Source organism: Harpia harpyja, chromosome 20 (assembly GCF_026419915.1).
Source record: "Harpia harpyja isolate bHarHar1 chromosome 20, bHarHar1 primary haplotype, whole genome shotgun sequence".
Lineage (NCBI taxonomy): Eukaryota > Metazoa > Chordata > Aves > Accipitriformes > Accipitridae > Harpia > Harpia harpyja.
In genome coordinates, this window is record NC_068959.1 from 13,007,104 (window position 1) to 13,024,730 (window position 17,627).

The following is a 17,627-nucleotide window of genomic DNA, read 5'->3' on the forward strand; positions in this document are numbered from 1 at the left end:
CTAACAAGGAGGCATACAAAGCTGGTGAAAAGGGTGCATAGGCTTTGTGGGAGGTCCTAAAAAACTTTCTTTTCTTTCAAACTTTTCTTGCAAAATTAAAATGAAGCCAAAATCCTAAATAATTTATGGCAAACAATTCTGTTTTACTGTTGTCTGCAGTTTTTCAGGGTAAATGGCAGGACTTTCCATACAGAATAGCAAGAATTTTGCACAGGATAAATACTTAGAAGAAAACATTTTGTCCGGCTATTCTAATAAGCAATATTTAGAGCTTTCATTTGAGTTCTGTGCGGAGATTTCAATATCTTTAAAAATACTATTACTTAGTATTACTAATATGGCCAAAATAACCATAATCATTCTCGTCATCATGACAACTGATATTTAAATAGCATCTTTCATCCAAAGAGTCTGCACCCAGCCAGACCTCAAAAGATACTTGATTAACTTCTCCGTTGATGGGCAGCACTCCTTTGTTGTGGGAGAGCGGGGCACTGGCACATGCAGTATTGTATCCAGAGAGAAGCTGACATCCAACAGCCACGGCGCGTTTCCTCCTCTGGAAGTTTAGATGACTGGAACACAAATAGGAAGCTCATTATCTTAAAAACGTTGACAAATTGCCACGTTGAGCCAATTACCAGTAAAGCAGATGTTAGGCCCTGCGCTCTGGATGTGGCCTTGTTATATAAAATGTTGGAGTTTGATTCTCCAGGCTCTTAATTAAACATAGGGGGTTGTATAGAGAAGGGGACATGCAGGGAAAATATTGGTTTCCCCCCTGCCCTTCCACCCCGATCTCTGACACCCGCAGGGGAGGAGGAACCTCCCGTGTGGGGTGCACAGAAGGGAAGCTCCCCCCTTTCTCCTGCCTATGCCACCCTCGTGCAGACCCCTGCCACGTCACGAGCTCTTGCTCCCGCTGCCTGTCCCCATCGGTCCCCATGCTCCCAGGACAGGCTTGTCTGGGGGTAGCGAAGGGGTTGGGGGCAGCCTTGGCTCTACCACTGTCGAAACGCAGGGCTCAGGGTTAATGTGTTAGGGATATAGAATAGAGATCACAGTTTTATACAGGAAGATTTTCTTTCTGTGAACAGACCTGAGGCAGAGTTTGCAAACACCCAGCTGAGTAGAAGGAACTGGAAATGAAAAAAAACCCCAAACCGACAACTTAAATAAAACCTAAAATGAGATGGATTATATTATTCTGTACTAAATGAAACATCCAGAGCAGAGTGTGAACACCTGTAGAGGACTACAGCTCTGCTCTTGCTTTTATGCTCTTTTATTCTCTGCCCAGGGAGTCTTGAATTCTCTCCACCAGATGCAGAGCTACCGTAGCAATGGGTGAACATTGCTGCCTACAGTAACGCATAGATGATTCCCCTTCTTTTGGACAAAGGGAAATGGGGAGCTGAGTCAGGGGACCCCCACTCCATTCCCCCATCCCAAGCCAATGCTTTAATCACTAGAATACTACACAAAAGGGGAGAACGGCTGTCTTGAAAGAAAGCAGGAGCTGTAACCGTGTTTTGGAGGAAACTAATTCTCTAAGCTTGTTCCACATGTGTTCTGAGAAGGTTTTGGGAAGGTGCAGCAGCCCCTGCACTGGCATCTGAGGCTGATGGGCACTGCACTTGAATTAATCCCATATCAGCATTGTTCCATTTAATTGGTTCCGCCTTCTGTGATAAAATTATCCTGCTTTTAAAGATTTCTGCTTACTGAGTGTGTATTTGAACCTGTTTCTGGTACAGGAACATTCTTCCTGTTTCTCCAGAATTAAAGAGATTCTTTAAAGTAGAATGAAAAAATGACACACACACTGGCTAAAAAACCCCCATCCACCAATCTTGGTGCCAAGCTGATCAAAAAAAAGTGTTTAGAGCTCTGGATTTGAAGTTCCCAAGAGCTGGAACTCATCTTCAGTGTCACAGCAAAAAAAAAATCTTTCAGAAAATGCCTGTAAACTTTTTTGTCATGAATGCACTGACAGAGAGAAATCCCCCAATATTTGCCATCCCCCCAGTATTGGCCATGTTAGACTAAACTGCAGTCAAATTGCTTGAAAAAAAGCCAAGGATTAATTCATTAATGAGTGATGGGTGCGTTGAAAACCTCTGCAAGTTCAGGGGTGGGGGAGCAGAGCCGTGCTGTCTGGGATACAGAAACACAGCAGTAATTTTTGACAGCTGACAAACCTGAAATTGGCAGATGTCAGAGAATTATTTAAGGACACACAAACACTCTTTCTCTTTCGCATGTGTTTACCATACATGTGCTGTTCTTTGCTCTCAGGCAGAGAGAGAGAAAAGGTTCTCCAAGCTGGTGGCTGGATGCAGCCTGACAGGGATAATTATCGCAGCCTTTATCGTTTGCTTGTTGCTTTCACGCTGAAGAAAGATGCCTCTGCGGACTAGCTGCAGAGCTGATCTAAATTTTAGGTAATTCTCTGGTACTGTGTTTTTCTTGTTTCTCTTCTCAGAATGGCTTTGAGTGCTTGTTAGAGCAATGACCACCACACACACCACCACTGGCAGAGCACTAACAGCAACATCCCTCAGACAGGCTGCTCCTCTCCAAAGGCACTTGAATTTGCCATAGAAACTTTTTTCTATCGTCTAATCTCTGCAGGGCATATATAGCTCTCCTAGCCATTCAGTCTTGCTGTGGAATTTCATCTTGGATGCTATTTTGACTCCATGGGTAATCATTTGTAGCTTTGCCACTGACATGAAAAAAGCCAGGATTTCATCTTAGACGTTTCAAAAGGTATATTTCTTCTCCCAGTACAAGAAGGCACAATTATGTCTGTGTTTGCTGACAGTGAGTGTCAGCTGAAAAAGGAAGCCCAAGATCTCTCTGTCTCATGTGAAGAGGAGAATTCCAAGTCAACTGCGTGGCTTTCATCACTTTCTGTTTGATCAGACACCTCAGTATGAATCTGATTGAGTCTCAAGATTACGGGCTTCTGGGTTCTCCCAGGACCAAATGTCAAGTTCAGACTACCCACCGTGTTGCTCGAGACAGACCAAGGTGCCTCCTGTAGCACTGGACTGGCTCTCCTGAACCGCTGTAAATGAAAATATTGTGGAGGTGGGTCAGTCCCTAGTCATCTTCCTCTCTTAAAGCTGTATTTCTTCCTCTGATTGACTGACTGACTGATTAACATGATTTTCAAAATACAACTTAAGGACACCACTAGGGTACTGTAGCCATCACTGAAGTTGTTTAACATCCACCTGGACATCATTCTTGAGCACAGAAACAGTCCTAATCTGACCAGGAATTTCTGTGCTAATTCATGAGCAATTTTGTGTCCCAAACAGTCTATTAAAAAGACTTTCTTTCTTCCTGAATTACCACTGTATATGTTATTTCACATTTCTGCAGTGCTTGCTCACTGGCATGCTCTGGCAGCCTGATTAGGTAAATCAGAAAACATTGTATAAAAGCAATTGCTTTCCACCACACAAGCAGCAGACCTTGATGCCTGCAGATCCAAAACCTGATACCCCTTACCTAGCAACACTGTCAGGTCTAAACATCCACAAAGACCAAGGACATGAAATTTTTTTCCTACTGAGCCTGTTTAATAAACCATTTTCTGATTGAAATGAAACCTGAGGTCTTTCCCTCCATCTCTCAGAGGAGGCATTTGGGTGGAAGAAGACAGGGAGAACATAGACATTTTGATTTTGGCCCTTACCACATACCTAAGGACATGCCATGGTCTCTTCCTTGCTACATTGAGGGTGATATTACACTTGTGCCATGTCATGCTGTGGGTCACCTGAAGTCCCACTTCACTCCTGTGTCCTCTTCACAGAGATTAATTCCCTTCTGCAGCCATGAATTTGGATGCTGTTCCAAACATCCTCAGCAAGCAGGACAACAGGGATTTTCAACACAGCTTGGATGGAGTGGTGGATACAGAATAATAGATTCATTTTCCATACCAAAAGAAGGCTAAACCCCACCTTGTAAATCTGCCTTTTTCTCCTTCCTGATCTGCCAGCCCCTTGCTGTGACTGTCCTGGGAGCATCACTTCCAGATGTGTCTTGGTCTGTGATCATCCTGAGAAGGGCAAGGAGAAAATTTCGACTTCATGTCACTGCTAGAGATGAAAAGTGAAAATATCCACACTTTAGTCACATTTGAATAGATACGAGTACAAAAATTTTCTAAATTCCACCTATTTCTTGAGCACTTTTTGCCAATTTTTAAAATCCTTTTCCTTTTGCAGACTGAACTCAAAAAGTTGTGCTGTTCCTGGTGCATATTATTTAAAATGTGGGTACTTGACAGCTCAGTCTAATAGTGATTAATGACTTGACAGAGTAACCATCCTCAAACCCAAATGAGCAGTGTACCCCGCACGTGCTATTCACAGCCAGGATTTAACAGGCTAGCAAAGTCTCCTGATTCCCAACTGCTGCGCCAAATTTTCCTTTTGGGACTTGGACTACAGGCTTTCAAAGTGTGTCTCACTCTTGTCCAGTGCAAACATTAGTTGAGATTTTAAAAGACTTCCAGACAGTTTAATTTTTGTGGTATTCTGCAGTCATCTCCAAGCAGCTTTCAGGTCAGCTCAAAATACTCACTCTGATATGAGTAAGAGCAACATGTCTTTCTTGTCTGCAAAGCCTCAGAGCTAGGCTTTAAAGGTTGCTGGCAGAAACTTGAATTTCTGTGACAATTTTGGTTGGTTTGGGGTTGGTTTTTTCCACAGTGAGAACTGACTCCCAAACAGTGTTAAGAGGACAGAACAGATGAGGAAATAGTGGTGGATGGCTCTGAGAAGGTCAGAGCAGGTAGATGAATGCCTGGGTTTCTGTGCAGGGCAGGGTGACTCAGCCCATCATCAACCAGTTCTCCATCACCACTGCTTCACCCGTCCTGCAGCTGGGTTGGAGGAGCACTGACAGCATTGCTTCCTTCACAGTGTTTTATTTAATTTTTGCTAGCTGTTGCCCTTGTGTTCATTCAGAATTTATGGGAGTATGCTTCTTCTAGCTGGTGTTTTTCCTGTGATTCATATATTTCCTGCCTTCTGTTTTATTTCAGGGCATACAACTGTGGGTTTTTTAAGAAAACTGGGTGGTTAATCTAATCCTCAGGACTCAGTTTGGAAAGTCATTCTCTTCAGCATTTTCAGAAAGTGTTGCTTGAAAAGACCTTTATCTGATAATATCTTGTATCTATTTCCATTAGCGCGTCTGAAAAAGAAAACAGAAAAAGCATTCAGGCTTTAATTCTTAGAGGCATTTGAGAAAATCTGGAGAAATCACCACAGGATAAACTGATCTTACCAGTCAGACACAGGGAGCAAACTACTGCAGAGACTTAGAGACAGTCTTATCTGAAAAAGTGTTTTTCCGAGTATCAGAGGTATCTCAGGGCTCACTGAATCAAAATTTTGCTGTTGCTGGGTTATGCTTTTGCATCATCTCTTTGGTATTCTAATGTAAAAGAAAGATTTAGCCTTGAATTATTTACTTATTGCATGTTTTATGCATACATATCCATTCTTTATGCCTATGCAATAAAAATAATTGCATTCCATATAAATAGACCAAGAAGCTATGATAGTCTCCAAATACAGTTAACCTGTCAGGAAAGGCAATTTTCTTCTCCAATATTTGCAGTACAATTTGCAATACAATTACTTCTCAATGTCTTGGGGAAAAAAAACCAACAGAGAAACAAACAGGTCCTAAATGCCTGTATTCTTGGCCTTAGATGCACATCTGGCACCTCTGCTCTTCATGCAGCCAAAGCATCCTGCACCCTCTCTCTGCTTCCTCCAGCTCTCCTGGCTGTGTCCCAGCCCGTGAAGCTTTCCTCCAAGTCTACGTCTCTGCTGGGCACTAGGTACACTGTTTGCCCGGCGTGTTCGAAACATTTGCAGATTTGCTGTGTAACACGCAACAAAACAGACCTAACTGTGTGTTTGTATATTCAATGCTAATCTTACTGGAATTCAAACATACCACATAATCACTGCTAAATAAAGGCTAAAGCAAAACAGATGTATCCAAAGAGTGTTGGAGCACCAGAGTGACAGATGCTCGTTGCACCATTTACAAACATTAATTAACATTAATGTACTGTTCAGACATCAAATTAGCATAATCCCTTGAGAGAGACAGCGTTTTAGAGATTCCCAAACCCCAGTGCTCTGCCGTGGCAGCCTGTCTGGAGAAGAAGCCCTCTCCCTGCGTGGGGTGGGAGGGTGCACGGCCGTGAGAGCACGTGCAGGGGCACAGGAGGGGGGGACGTTTGGGTGGCCGCCGGCTCTGCCCCCCCTGCCTGCTGCCTCCCGTTTCCAGCGCTGCATCGCATCGCTCTCCGTGCTCGTCTCTTCTGCACGGTGTTACAGCCGATGCAGCCGAGGCACGGGGCGATCGACTGGCTCGCCAAAGGATGCCTGGGCCACGGTGGGGCTCGAGGTCGGGAGCATGATGTCTTTCTCAAGGACGGGGAGAAAGGAGCTGTGCCCAGCGGTGCTCTGCGAAACATCTGCCGGCTGGCCAGGGGCAGGGAGAGGTTATTAGTGGGGAGACTTATTAGGTTTTAAATAGCTATCAGTAAGTAATGATTAGGCAGTCGGCAATCTGATTATATGACACAAATTCCAGCTATAGTTTGGAACCAGGCCGTAAATCCCCCGTGCCCTTTTCAGCTGGAAAAGCATCTGATCTCGTGCAGCTCCCAGGTGCTGAGGTGGAGGGACAGAGAGGCAGCACAGGAAGGGGCTGAGCAAGGGCAAGTGGAGACCCTCACAAGGGCTGCGAGACACGACACGTAACCGTGGAGTTATCCCTGTCGGCACTCAGCTTGGCAAGAAAGCTAACACAGGATTTGCAGAATTCAGGTCCGAGAGCATTAAGAAAAATAACAGAGCAGATGGCCACGGCACAGCCTGAGGGATGCACTGTCCTTTATTAATCTTTACAAACCCTCTAGAAATGTGGTAATTTATTTTGCCACTGTTGCTGCCAATAACCCTCCACACACACCGACCCACACGGGGACCATGAAGGAGTCCTCTATCTCCGTTTGGCAACATACATTTGTTTGTATTACTAGCTAAATTTATCCAGTTCCAATTAACTGTTCTCTTTAGCATTTTTCTCAGTGTAATTATCTCAACACCAGCAGGCCGTTGTTTTTCTAATAAGAATTTAATTTTGTTAGATATAATCATTTTAGGACAATTTTTTTTCTGGACCAGCAATGCATAACTTTTTGTTTTATTTGGCACTGTCAGAGACCATAGCTTATTTGCTCAGTGGAAAAAAGGAAAAGAGAAAGAGCTGTTCTCTCCCCAAAAATGTAAAAATCTGGTTATGCAGAGGCCAGAATCTGTTTTCACTGAAATATCAGTAAATCCAGTAGTGCTGTTTTAATTTCATGTAGGCACAAATAAATTGAGATCCTAGCTTGTTAGACTTCATCACTTGGTCAGGGTTCAGCTGAAGACTCTGGCCCAGTCTGGATTCACTGAGGGAGAGGAGGAGTGTGCGAAACCACGCTCAGTTGTGGGTTTTGTGGAGTGCTCCAGAGTAGAGCTCCAAAAAGACTAAGGGGATCTTCCAAACTAGCCAAATCCTTATATATAACTTGTGTCCTGCAAGGAGGAGCAGCATCTCTCTTCTGAAATAAACATCCCTGTTGCCTGCAAGAGTTTTCCATCAGTGCAGTTCAGTGTCTTCAGCATCTGAGCTGGCTGCCCGGGCAGGCAGCCCCCGGAGCCCCTCAGCCAGGCTCAGCCTCCTCCCGGCTGTCGGGTTAAGAGCAGAGTCCCCTGCGGTGGCAGCTAGCCCAGTCTGTCTGTCTCCTTTTGCTTTTCTTTGGCCTCTCTTTCCTTAGGAACTCACAAACAGATCATTCCCACTTTGGTGTTTAAGACGTGCTTCAGCAGACACATACAGGCACAGAGCCTGTATGGGCATGGTTGTCGCACCCTAAGTTTGGGAGAGAGCTAATAGCACCCACAGTTATCCCACCCCCTTGTCTTCTTTTTTCTGGATTATTTAAGGGGGGGAAAAATTATTCAGTATGAATATTCAGTAAATTTTCCCTGGCTCATCTTGGCCCCAGTGATGATAAAACATATGGTATGTATATAATACATGCACATGACACCAAATGGTTTTAAATGTGGGCCACCCACAGAACCAGTCTGTTTAGTAAAGGTGGGTGTGTATTTGTCTGTCTGTGATATCCAAGGAGCTTCTTGCAGGGTAGTGTCTACATACCCGTAGCTCAAACAAAATTGTATTGCAAACCAGGGAGATACTTTAATTTTTCTCCAAGGGCAAGGAATTACCTAATGTAGCTAAGTAATTATATTTCTGTAATGCTCAGAAGGCAAGGAAAGAGCAGCAGTGTGGTTAGAGCATCACTGATCCTGAGGCAGGAGCTGAGGACTCCAGGACTGCTCTCTGGAGATGTGCCCAGGGCAGGTTTTCCACTGCCATGGGCTTGAGGAGGCCCTTGGATGTCCAGGCTGATGGGTGGCCAGATGTGCTGGCTGCTGTATCACTGCTTGCTTCTGTTTAACCACAGAAACTGGTGTATGTTAACGTTATTGGCCCAGCTGGTCATGTAGATTCTTGGACCTTTGATTTCAGTCCTAACCACGGATCCCGGTCACAAATGGAGTCTCATTGTGTTCGTGCTTGATGAGTATGCAGAGAGTCACTACCACAAATAGCTGTCCTTGCCATGGACCACAGCTAAATTATGCTGCTGTCAGATCTAGGTCACTAGTGTGTTGAAATGCAATGCAGTTTCTCAGTCTCAGTCTTTCCTTTCTTGTCTACAAGAACCTAGAAGCTATAAACTTGTAATATCTACAGGTGTCATCACTTAAAAGTTGATGTGCTTTTCAAGAATCTTTTTTTTTCTATTTTTTTTTCCTGGAGGAAAGGCAGGGTGTGATACAAGGAGTGTGCATACATGTGTGTGCATATATGCATGGGATTTTTCATATAGGCAAAATGGCAACAGCAAACACCCATGTTTTACAGCACTTGCATTTCCACAAAAGCCTTGGGCCACCACAGCAGATTCAGCATTCAGTTGTACAAGGCAAGAATATAACTGAGGTTCATTTCTATTTTCTCTTTGGCTTCACAGCTTCCCTCTTATCTGCCCTTTCCTATCTTCACATATACACAAGCTTAACATTAGGCAAGCTGTCCATGATCCTGCCACTGAGGAATGTGATATTACGTCTTCTCTACCCAAAGTGCTGAAGGCTATTAGGTACCAATGTGTTGCTGATATACAGTTCATCAGGCATTTATATCTGCTTTCTGCTTTTACACGTAGCACTGACTGTAAAGAGGAGCTCGCCAACAGGCAAAGCGCCAGTCCTGTTGGGAAAGGATAAAACATTTTGCTCTTACAGGTCGTGGACACTGTGTATATGAGTGACTGCGGCAGCTCCTGCTGGTGATGCATGTAGGAATAGGGAGGAAATTGCCCTGCAGACTGGGGCACTGAGTCACTGAACCTTCAGCATTTTTAATAGCTTTCATGAACATAATAGAGGTGCACCTGCATCCCCTCAGAGGTGCTGGGAGAGTGTTCATAACACATGAGGTCCACTTGGCACTAATTGGTCCCCCACATCCGTATCACTGGAACTTCCACTGGAAGACCAGGGAGCATCACATTCATGTTCCTTGAGACAGAGTCTGGCCACTGCACTGTTTCACGGAGTGACCAGGTGACGCTGGGCAGGTCGCAAGCCCTCGGTAGCCGGACATACCTGCAGTGGCCATAAGAGCCATAAGTAAGGCCATAGAAGCTATGGATTTCTTCTTTTGAGCCATCTGTAAAATGTTAGCACTTGATTCATTCATGTGGCAAATGTCTGATATGGGAAAGGAAAAGTATTATAATAACCTTTGCTTTATGGAGCTACTTGGAAGATCTACAGCTCCAGGAAGGGATTCTTGTATTTCCCCTTCAGCGAAGAATGGTGTAACAGAGGCGGGGGAGAGCATGTGTTTCACATCATCTGCTCTGCTATAGGTAACAGGGACGTTAACATTTTCAAGAAACTGCAGAAACTTGGGTCTTGACTGATAATAGTAAGAATTAATATTTAATTAAACCTGGACATCATATTAATCATGTGTATGTATTACATTTTGTATACATCCATCACACTGTCATACTGGTACATAATAGATATTCTTTAGGAGCACAGGAAAACAGCTTTAGCTTGAAAGGAAGCAGAAATGTAGAATAAGAAAATGTCTTTATTTCGGCTTTTGACTAAAACTATTGATAATCTTAGAGATATAATTACTTTTCTCTCAGTGAATAAATAGCTGCTTAAATGCCCAAACCATCACATACATCAAATCACCAGCTACTGCAAAAAATTGGTGTGACTTCAATGACTTCTGTTAGCATACACAGATTTCTATTATCTGACTCTTGGGGCCACTGAATGGAAATCCTGCTGAGCTGTGGAAAAGTGGACGGTGTGCTTCTCTGCCTCCCTCACCATCAGCAAAATTGTCACCCACACTCCAGTTGTGGAACCCTGCTCGACTTTCTGAACACAAGGGAAGTCATGGTAGCAGCAGTTAGCAAAAAAAAAAAAAATATATATATATAATCTTTTGACATGTAAGTGGAGGAAAATTGCTACTGAATCACTGGGAGGGAAGAAATATGAGAGCTTAAGATGTCATTTTTACAGGCATAATTTTTACTCTAATGGCCTTTAGTAGCATGTACAAGTCAGTGTAATGCTGTCAGCTGCAGCAGAGATAGAAGTACAGAAATGTAATAACTCAAACTGCCTGGAAGAATTGTTTTCCTGCTCTAGTTAATTAGCAATGTATCGTGGTTTTCCTTTTCTGTTTGCTTATTCAACTTGTGAAATGGTAGCTGGTGTCTTGGCTGTTCTTTCCCATTTATTTATTGAATTTCTTCTTCTGCCTTTTCTGCACATAAATGTAGTCTCTTGTGACTTGCAGTAACTTGCCATCAGGCATGTTACAGGAATCCTTTGATGTCCAGCACTGGGTAGCACTTTCCAGTAGGTGCCTCTCAGATAGTAAACAATTAAATATGCCAGATATATCTCCCTTGCGTTTAGAGTCAGAAAAGCAGTTGCACGTAATGCCAACAGAAGCACCATCTGTCCTAATAAGCAGTCGAAAACATTACCGAAAATACCTGTTTGAATTCAAAGGTCAGTTTATTACCTGGGGGAAGGAAATCAGGAGAGCAGGGGGAAATCCAAAAGCAATAAGCTCTAGCAACAAAGGACAAGGTTACACAAACACATTGTGGCTGTCATGAGGAAGGTAGTTATCCTAGGAACAAAGGAAATATTTAGTCTATCCTCCAAAATCATTAAGATATTGAAATCTGACCATGATGGTCCTCATTGTCTGACAGACTCAGAAAAATGTAGGTTGGAAAGGACCTCTCAAGGTCTCTAACCCAGCCCTCCTCTCAAAACAGGGCCAAACTCAAACTTAAATCTATCTTCCTTTAATCAGGTCACTCAGGGCCTTAATCAGTTGAGGTTTGCATATCTTCGAGGCTGGATACCCTCACTTGTTCAACTCATGATCCAATGAAGGCAAACTCCAAAACTAAGTAAATCCTATTCCTGTAAATTATTCAGCTTCTCCTTCTCCCTCGTGGGAGGGATGTGAGGACCATGTTAGTGGGGACAGGAATCAGACCCACTGGCTGCCATGGCTGTTAGCATGAGCTCCACGAGAGGAACATTTCACCCAATGCTCTAAAAGAACAGTTACTGTCAAATATACTATTTCTTTGAAAGTGAAACTTTTCAGAGGAACAAGCTGATTTTCATGCACACGTGAAACCAGAAGAGAATGTAGAAATGATCAAATTGAAATAGTTGAATGCTTGTTTCAACATTTTTCCCCTGTGACATTTTGAATCTTGTTTCAGAGAGACTTCTAAAAAATGTTTTCTTTTGACACTTTGATATTATTTCAACCCTTTGTGTGGAATATATAATCTGATTTTATCAAAATAAAGCAATTCAGTTGACTCCACATGACTTTTTTTAAAAAAAGTCTTTAAAAAATTTGGAAATTCCTAGATTTTTGTGCCTGTTTAGCACAAAAGTTTTAGTTCCCACTCATATCTTGATGAAATAAATTGCACACCTCAAGGACATCTCTCTAATACATACACATAAACTGTGTATGGCTGCATTCACATATGTCTTATTTTAATGTGCTGATGGCACTTAGAAATTCTCACAGGCATCTCCTCAGGTTAGTGGTCCAGCTTTAGTGTGTGTTTGCTAATTTAATGTCTCTCATGATTCTGTTGACCTCATAAAATCAACTTTTATAGGCATTCAGCAGTGAGGCTCGCTCTAGATACATATTATACCTTGATGTTGAGGCTTGACTCAAAAAAATCGCTGACAGAGATTATTCATTCCCTTTATAAATAGTTATTGAAACTGTGGCCACTTCTTCAATGCAATGCTCATATCCTATGGGGCACCATATTGCATAATTTCTGTGCTTGCCAAATCTGGAAACTACATCTACCAGATAATCATTATTCATTCACTAAGAAAATGTATTCATCAGGCACATAGCTGAATGATACATTCAGTTATTTAGAAGACCTGAGAATTTATGGGCACTTATTGTGTCTCTGGACCCCAGTTCCCTGTCACAGCTATGGGGACATCAGTACTGGCCTGTTTCTACAAAGTGTGCTAACATCCGAACATCTAGAGATCAAAAATATTTCATTGGGAACCTGAGACAGACTGTCAGGTCAGGACCACCAAAAATCTGCAGTAGGATGATATGGTTGCTGATCTGCTATGCTTATGGGCATATATTAATTTCAGAGCAATGAGGTTTCCAGTTTTAGGTTTGATATACCTTCCTGATCTAGAAATCCGCCAGCAGGTGGGTAGCACAGGGACCAAACAAAGAGAAGTTCTTATCTCTTTGAGAAGACTTTTTTAGTTTATAGCTACTTGTTATTTTAAGAGCAGGGACCTGTTGTACTATGAATATGTTGGATGGATCAGGAGGAGAAAGGAGAGCGCAGGGCACGTCCTCCTGATGGTTAAAAGACTAGAAGCCCCATGCAGACGGTTGCCCTGTCCTCGTGGCAGAAGGTTAAAGCCTGGCCAGGCAAGAGGCTGATTCCTGGGAGGTAGAAAGGGAGCTTGGTTATGGGAAAACACACTTCATTTTACTGACATTTTCACAGCTTTGAAACACTTTGTTAATTTGCAATAACAGCTTTTGCAGTCTTGTCAAAATAAATGTCCACTGCAGTTAGGAAAACCCCAACAGTTACTCAGTTATGGCTACATGGAAGGAAGGTGTACTCATTCACCGTGGTAAGGAGGGTGCAGACAGCTTAGTGACTAAGTGCAGAGGGAGAGGAGGGCTGAATATGAAGTCACTCCCTTGCTCTGCAACCTCAGACAAACCACAGCATTAATCTGTGCCTCATTTTCCCTAGCTGGAAAACAGAAAATACTGGCTTTCCCCTGCAAGGCACTATGAAACCTTATTTACTCATGCTGTGAAAACATCCTGAGCTCCTTGTGTGAGAGGCAGTCCATGGAAATAGGCTACAGACTCATTTTTTTCTCTATTTGGAAAGGCAGGAGAAACAAGCTGGAGAAAATGCTTTACAGTTTTATTTTTAGAAGACTTGGAAGTCTCCTTTGATGACGGTTGTTCTCTCGCTTTTCTCCTTGCAGGTACTATGCTATCTGCTGCCAGCCTCTGGTTTACAGGAACAAGATGACTCCATTGCGCATTGCTGTAATGCTTGGAGGGTGCTGGGTAATCCCAACATTTATTTCTTTCCTTCCTATCATGCAAGGCTGGAATAGCATTGGCATCATTGATCTGGTGAGTAGCAAAGGAGGTACACCAACCTGGTATCAAATATATTCGGTGCTGTATATTCTTCTTTAAAAAGCAATATTCAGAGAAAAGAAGGCAAGAGAGGCTCAAGGAGAAACTTCTTGTTATCAGTGCAGAGGGGCTGCTGAATTTCTGGAGGATGTCCTTAAGGGGGTTTGAAATGACTCTGTCCTGGAAGGACTGTCACAAAGACAGTGGTGGCTCCGGGAGAGGATTTTACCCGCATCTACTAATCAGTTCAGTGAGTAGTACTTTGAAAACACGCCAAGCTCCAGCTGGCTCCTGATGGGCACCTCAGGAGTCCTCGGTTCCCCTTGGCCTCTGCAGCTCTCGGGGAAGTGCGGGCCACTGCCGGCTCAGCCCGAGGGTCCCTCCTTGCCGTGTTAGCAATGTTTGGAGAGCTAGGAAACCCAGACATCCCCAGAAGGGATGGTGCTTTGGGCCAGTCCCATCAATATCCCCTGTCTTGGTGTGAGCCTTGAAATGGGGGAGAAGGTGAAATTCCCCCGTGCAAGTCAATTTTCCCCACTGCAGTCTGGCTTCACTTGCAGGATCCCGTCTACAGGACAAGATGTTAAGAGCTGCAAATCTGTTCTCCTTCCAATGTAGAGATGCAGGAATTAAAAATGGCAAACTGTGAAAACACCTTATTTAGAATAGCTTGTTTAAAGAGTTGTGGCATCTTCTATGCCAAGTCTCAGTCAAGGAGCTATGAATACTTTTTGGCTTGTGGAGAATAACAGGTGCAAGCTGCCAAGCCTCTAGACAAGGTGATAAAGCCAAAATTGCTTCCAGACAAGCATCTTTAGGACATGCAGCTGGTAGAAAAGGGAGGTGCATTTTGTTTATTTAACAAACCATGTCAGCTATCTGGTTTCTTCCACTAATTTCTTGCCCCCGCCTTTTCAGAAAAGGCTCAACACCCAGCTGTCTGTACCAGCTTTTCTAAACACCAGTGCGAGCCCTGTCCTTCCTTGTAACTTGCTGGCGTTCACCGTGCCAATTGCAGTAGCTGCATGCTGAGAGGTAGTGCGGGGTTCAAACACCACCTAGTGAGAATGCTTCATAGTTTACTTTGGAGGAAAACTTCCTTACATGCCCAATTAAATAATTTTGGTATTATAGTTTTAAATAGGAGACGAGGTTATTCTCCTGTTGGAATAAACACCAAAAGTTATGGGCCTGATGAACTTGCAGTGATATTGTTTTGTAGCAAGAATAGCCTCAGAGAAATCCTGTCTGTCCCAGTTATGCCCCCTGCTCCCCAAACTCACATGCAAGACGCCTTTCTTCTCTGCTCACTCTGTTTCCATCACAAGTCACTGACTAGATCACAGCCTACAGACTCAACCTGCAGACTTCTGCCCGGGCTGCTGCCCACAGCCCCTGTGCCTGGCAAGCTCGGTGTCACCCCCAGCCTGGAGCTGCCCCCAGATGCTGCAGCCCAGTCCCTTCCCTGTCCATCTGGTCCTTCTCTAACACCCCTGTGGGACTCGGCTGGGTGAAACTTGTGCATCCTTGCTGTAAACCCACGCCCTGATGAACAGAGCAGTGAGCACTGAAAGAAAAGCATGGCGCAAAGAGAAGTTATCTCCCTTCGCTGTGTCAGAACTGGGGAGCTAGGCTGATTTTCACTGGCCGGGTTGAGGCATGCTCTAGGAAGCCGGAGCTGCAACGCGGGCTGATCCTGCAGACCTGGGGACCAGCAGGGCCTGAGAGCCCGTGGTGTGAGCACAGGCGGGAGAGGCAGCGGTGGGTAAGGCAGGTACCGCGGGTGGGAGAGGGGAGGGAGGAGAGAGAATTGGAAAGCGGTGGTGAGGTGTCCTGGCAAACAGGCTGCTGCTGTCGGAGGAGCGGTGCCGAACTTCTTTCCTTCTTTGTCCTTGTCCTTCCTCCCCCTGCCCCAGATTCAGCAAAGGCAGTTCAACAAGGCTTCCAACTCCACCTACTGCATATTCATGGTCAACAAGCCATACGCCATTACCTGCTCCGTGGTGGCCTTCTACATTCCCTTCCTCCTGATGGTGCTGGCCTACTACCGCATTTATGTCACGGCCAGGGAGCACGCCCGACAGATCCGGGTGCTGCAGCGCGCGGGGGCCCCCACCGACGGCCGGCAGCACCACCCGGACCAGCACAGCACCCACCGCATGAAGACTGAGACCAAAGCTGCCAAGACCCTGTGCATCATCATGGGGTGCTTCTGCCTGTGCTGGGCTCCCTTCTTTATCACAAACATAGTGGACCCTTTCATAAACTACACGGTGCCGGGAAAGCTGTGGACGGCTTTCCTGTGGCTGGGCTACATCAATTCAGGGTTGAACCCTTTCCTCTACGCCTTCCTGAACAAGTCTTTCAGACGTGCCTTCCTCATCATCCTGTGCTGTGGTGATGAGCGATACCGAAGGCCTTCCATCTTGGGGCAGACAGTCCCCTGTTCCACCACCACAATAAATGGATCGACTCATGTACTAAGGTGAGTGTTTCTCGGATGCTGCAAAATGCCTGGAGTCACTAGAAAGACTACTTCTCCAGAGTTTTCGTAAAGGATTGGTTTCGCTTTGCATTTGAAATATCTGACGGATTAACTGTTTAAAAAGGGAGGAGGCAAGAGAAGCTTCCAGAAATCCTTAGGGTGCTCAAAAAAAATGGGTTTGTAGGTAACAGATAAGTGTTGGCATGTACAGTTTCTCCAGAAGTGTGTTCAGGAAAGAGTTGGGAGAGCGCAGAAGTCATGTATGCATTTTGGCAAGCCCTGTTGTTTGGTCTGAGGGCAACAGCTTGACCCCACGGGGAGCACCTTGAGGGAGGCTGCCTACTCCGTCTTCTCTAGCAAAGGGATCATGACGCCCATTGCCCCTTCTCAGCTTCTGCCTTTGTAGCCCCACCAGCCACTGCTGCGTCTGCTGAACTAATGAAAGGCAAAGGATGAACTTCCCCAAACATCTTGACCCTGCTGGGGCACTTCAGTGGCTCTCTGGGGGCAGAGATACTTGTGGTTGTGTTTTAGCAGCTCAGAAAATGCTGGGGTGTCTGCCTTTTACTATAACCCAGTCAAAGCCTGCCCCTGTGCAAGGTCAGCAGCACCCAGCTCTGCAGGAGCCCTGGGAGCTGAGTGTGCCTCACACAGGCTACAGGACATAGTCCTGCTGGTTGGCAGTTTGGGGTCCCAGTGAATTTGAACCCCGCACCTCACACACCCCATCCTTCACCGAGTACTACAGTGTGTTCATTGCAAGACAGAGTGTGTGGGCTGTGCACTGCGGGGCTGCAGAGGGATTCGGAGGGCTCTGTGGTATGAGGCACCCTCTGTGGTCTTCTCCTCACCGAGCGGAGAGGTAGGAGGCAAAGCACAGGAGGAAGGCAGGGAAGAACAATTATATCTCCCATAATATCAGAACAAACTGCAATCTATGAAAAAAACCCATAGGTGTTTCTATGCAACTGTCTAGAGGAGATCTGGTTCCTTTGGTAGATGGATTCATGGCTCTTCACATGCAGATGAGGACTTGGTAACCATATTTGTGTTCAGAGCTGAATTTATCTGGAGACTGAATCAGATACTGAGCACTTCCCAGCTGAGTCTGATCTGCTAATTTGCCCCGAGCTCCCTTCTGCAATGATCTCTGAAGTTTTGGAAAGAGTCCTGAGCCGTATAATGGATGGAAGATGGGGCAGGGCTTGTCACAACC

At 44.8% G+C, this 17,627-nt stretch overlaps 1 protein-coding gene across 3 annotated transcripts in view; it reads left to right on the forward strand.

Annotated features, from left to right (window-relative positions):
* HTR4 (5-hydroxytryptamine receptor 4) overlaps positions 1-17,627 on the forward strand; it is a 152,788-nt gene that overhangs the window by 69,492 nt on the left and 65,669 nt on the right. For all 3 annotated transcript variants that reach the window (XM_052816609.1, XM_052816610.1, XM_052816611.1), the window contains exons 5-6: positions 13,767-13,920; positions 15,843-16,411. In XM_052816609.1, coding sequence (XP_052672569.1) covers positions 13,767-13,920; positions 15,843-16,411 — 723 coding nt within the window. The remainder of the gene's footprint in view (positions 1-13,766; positions 13,921-15,842; positions 16,412-17,627) is intronic.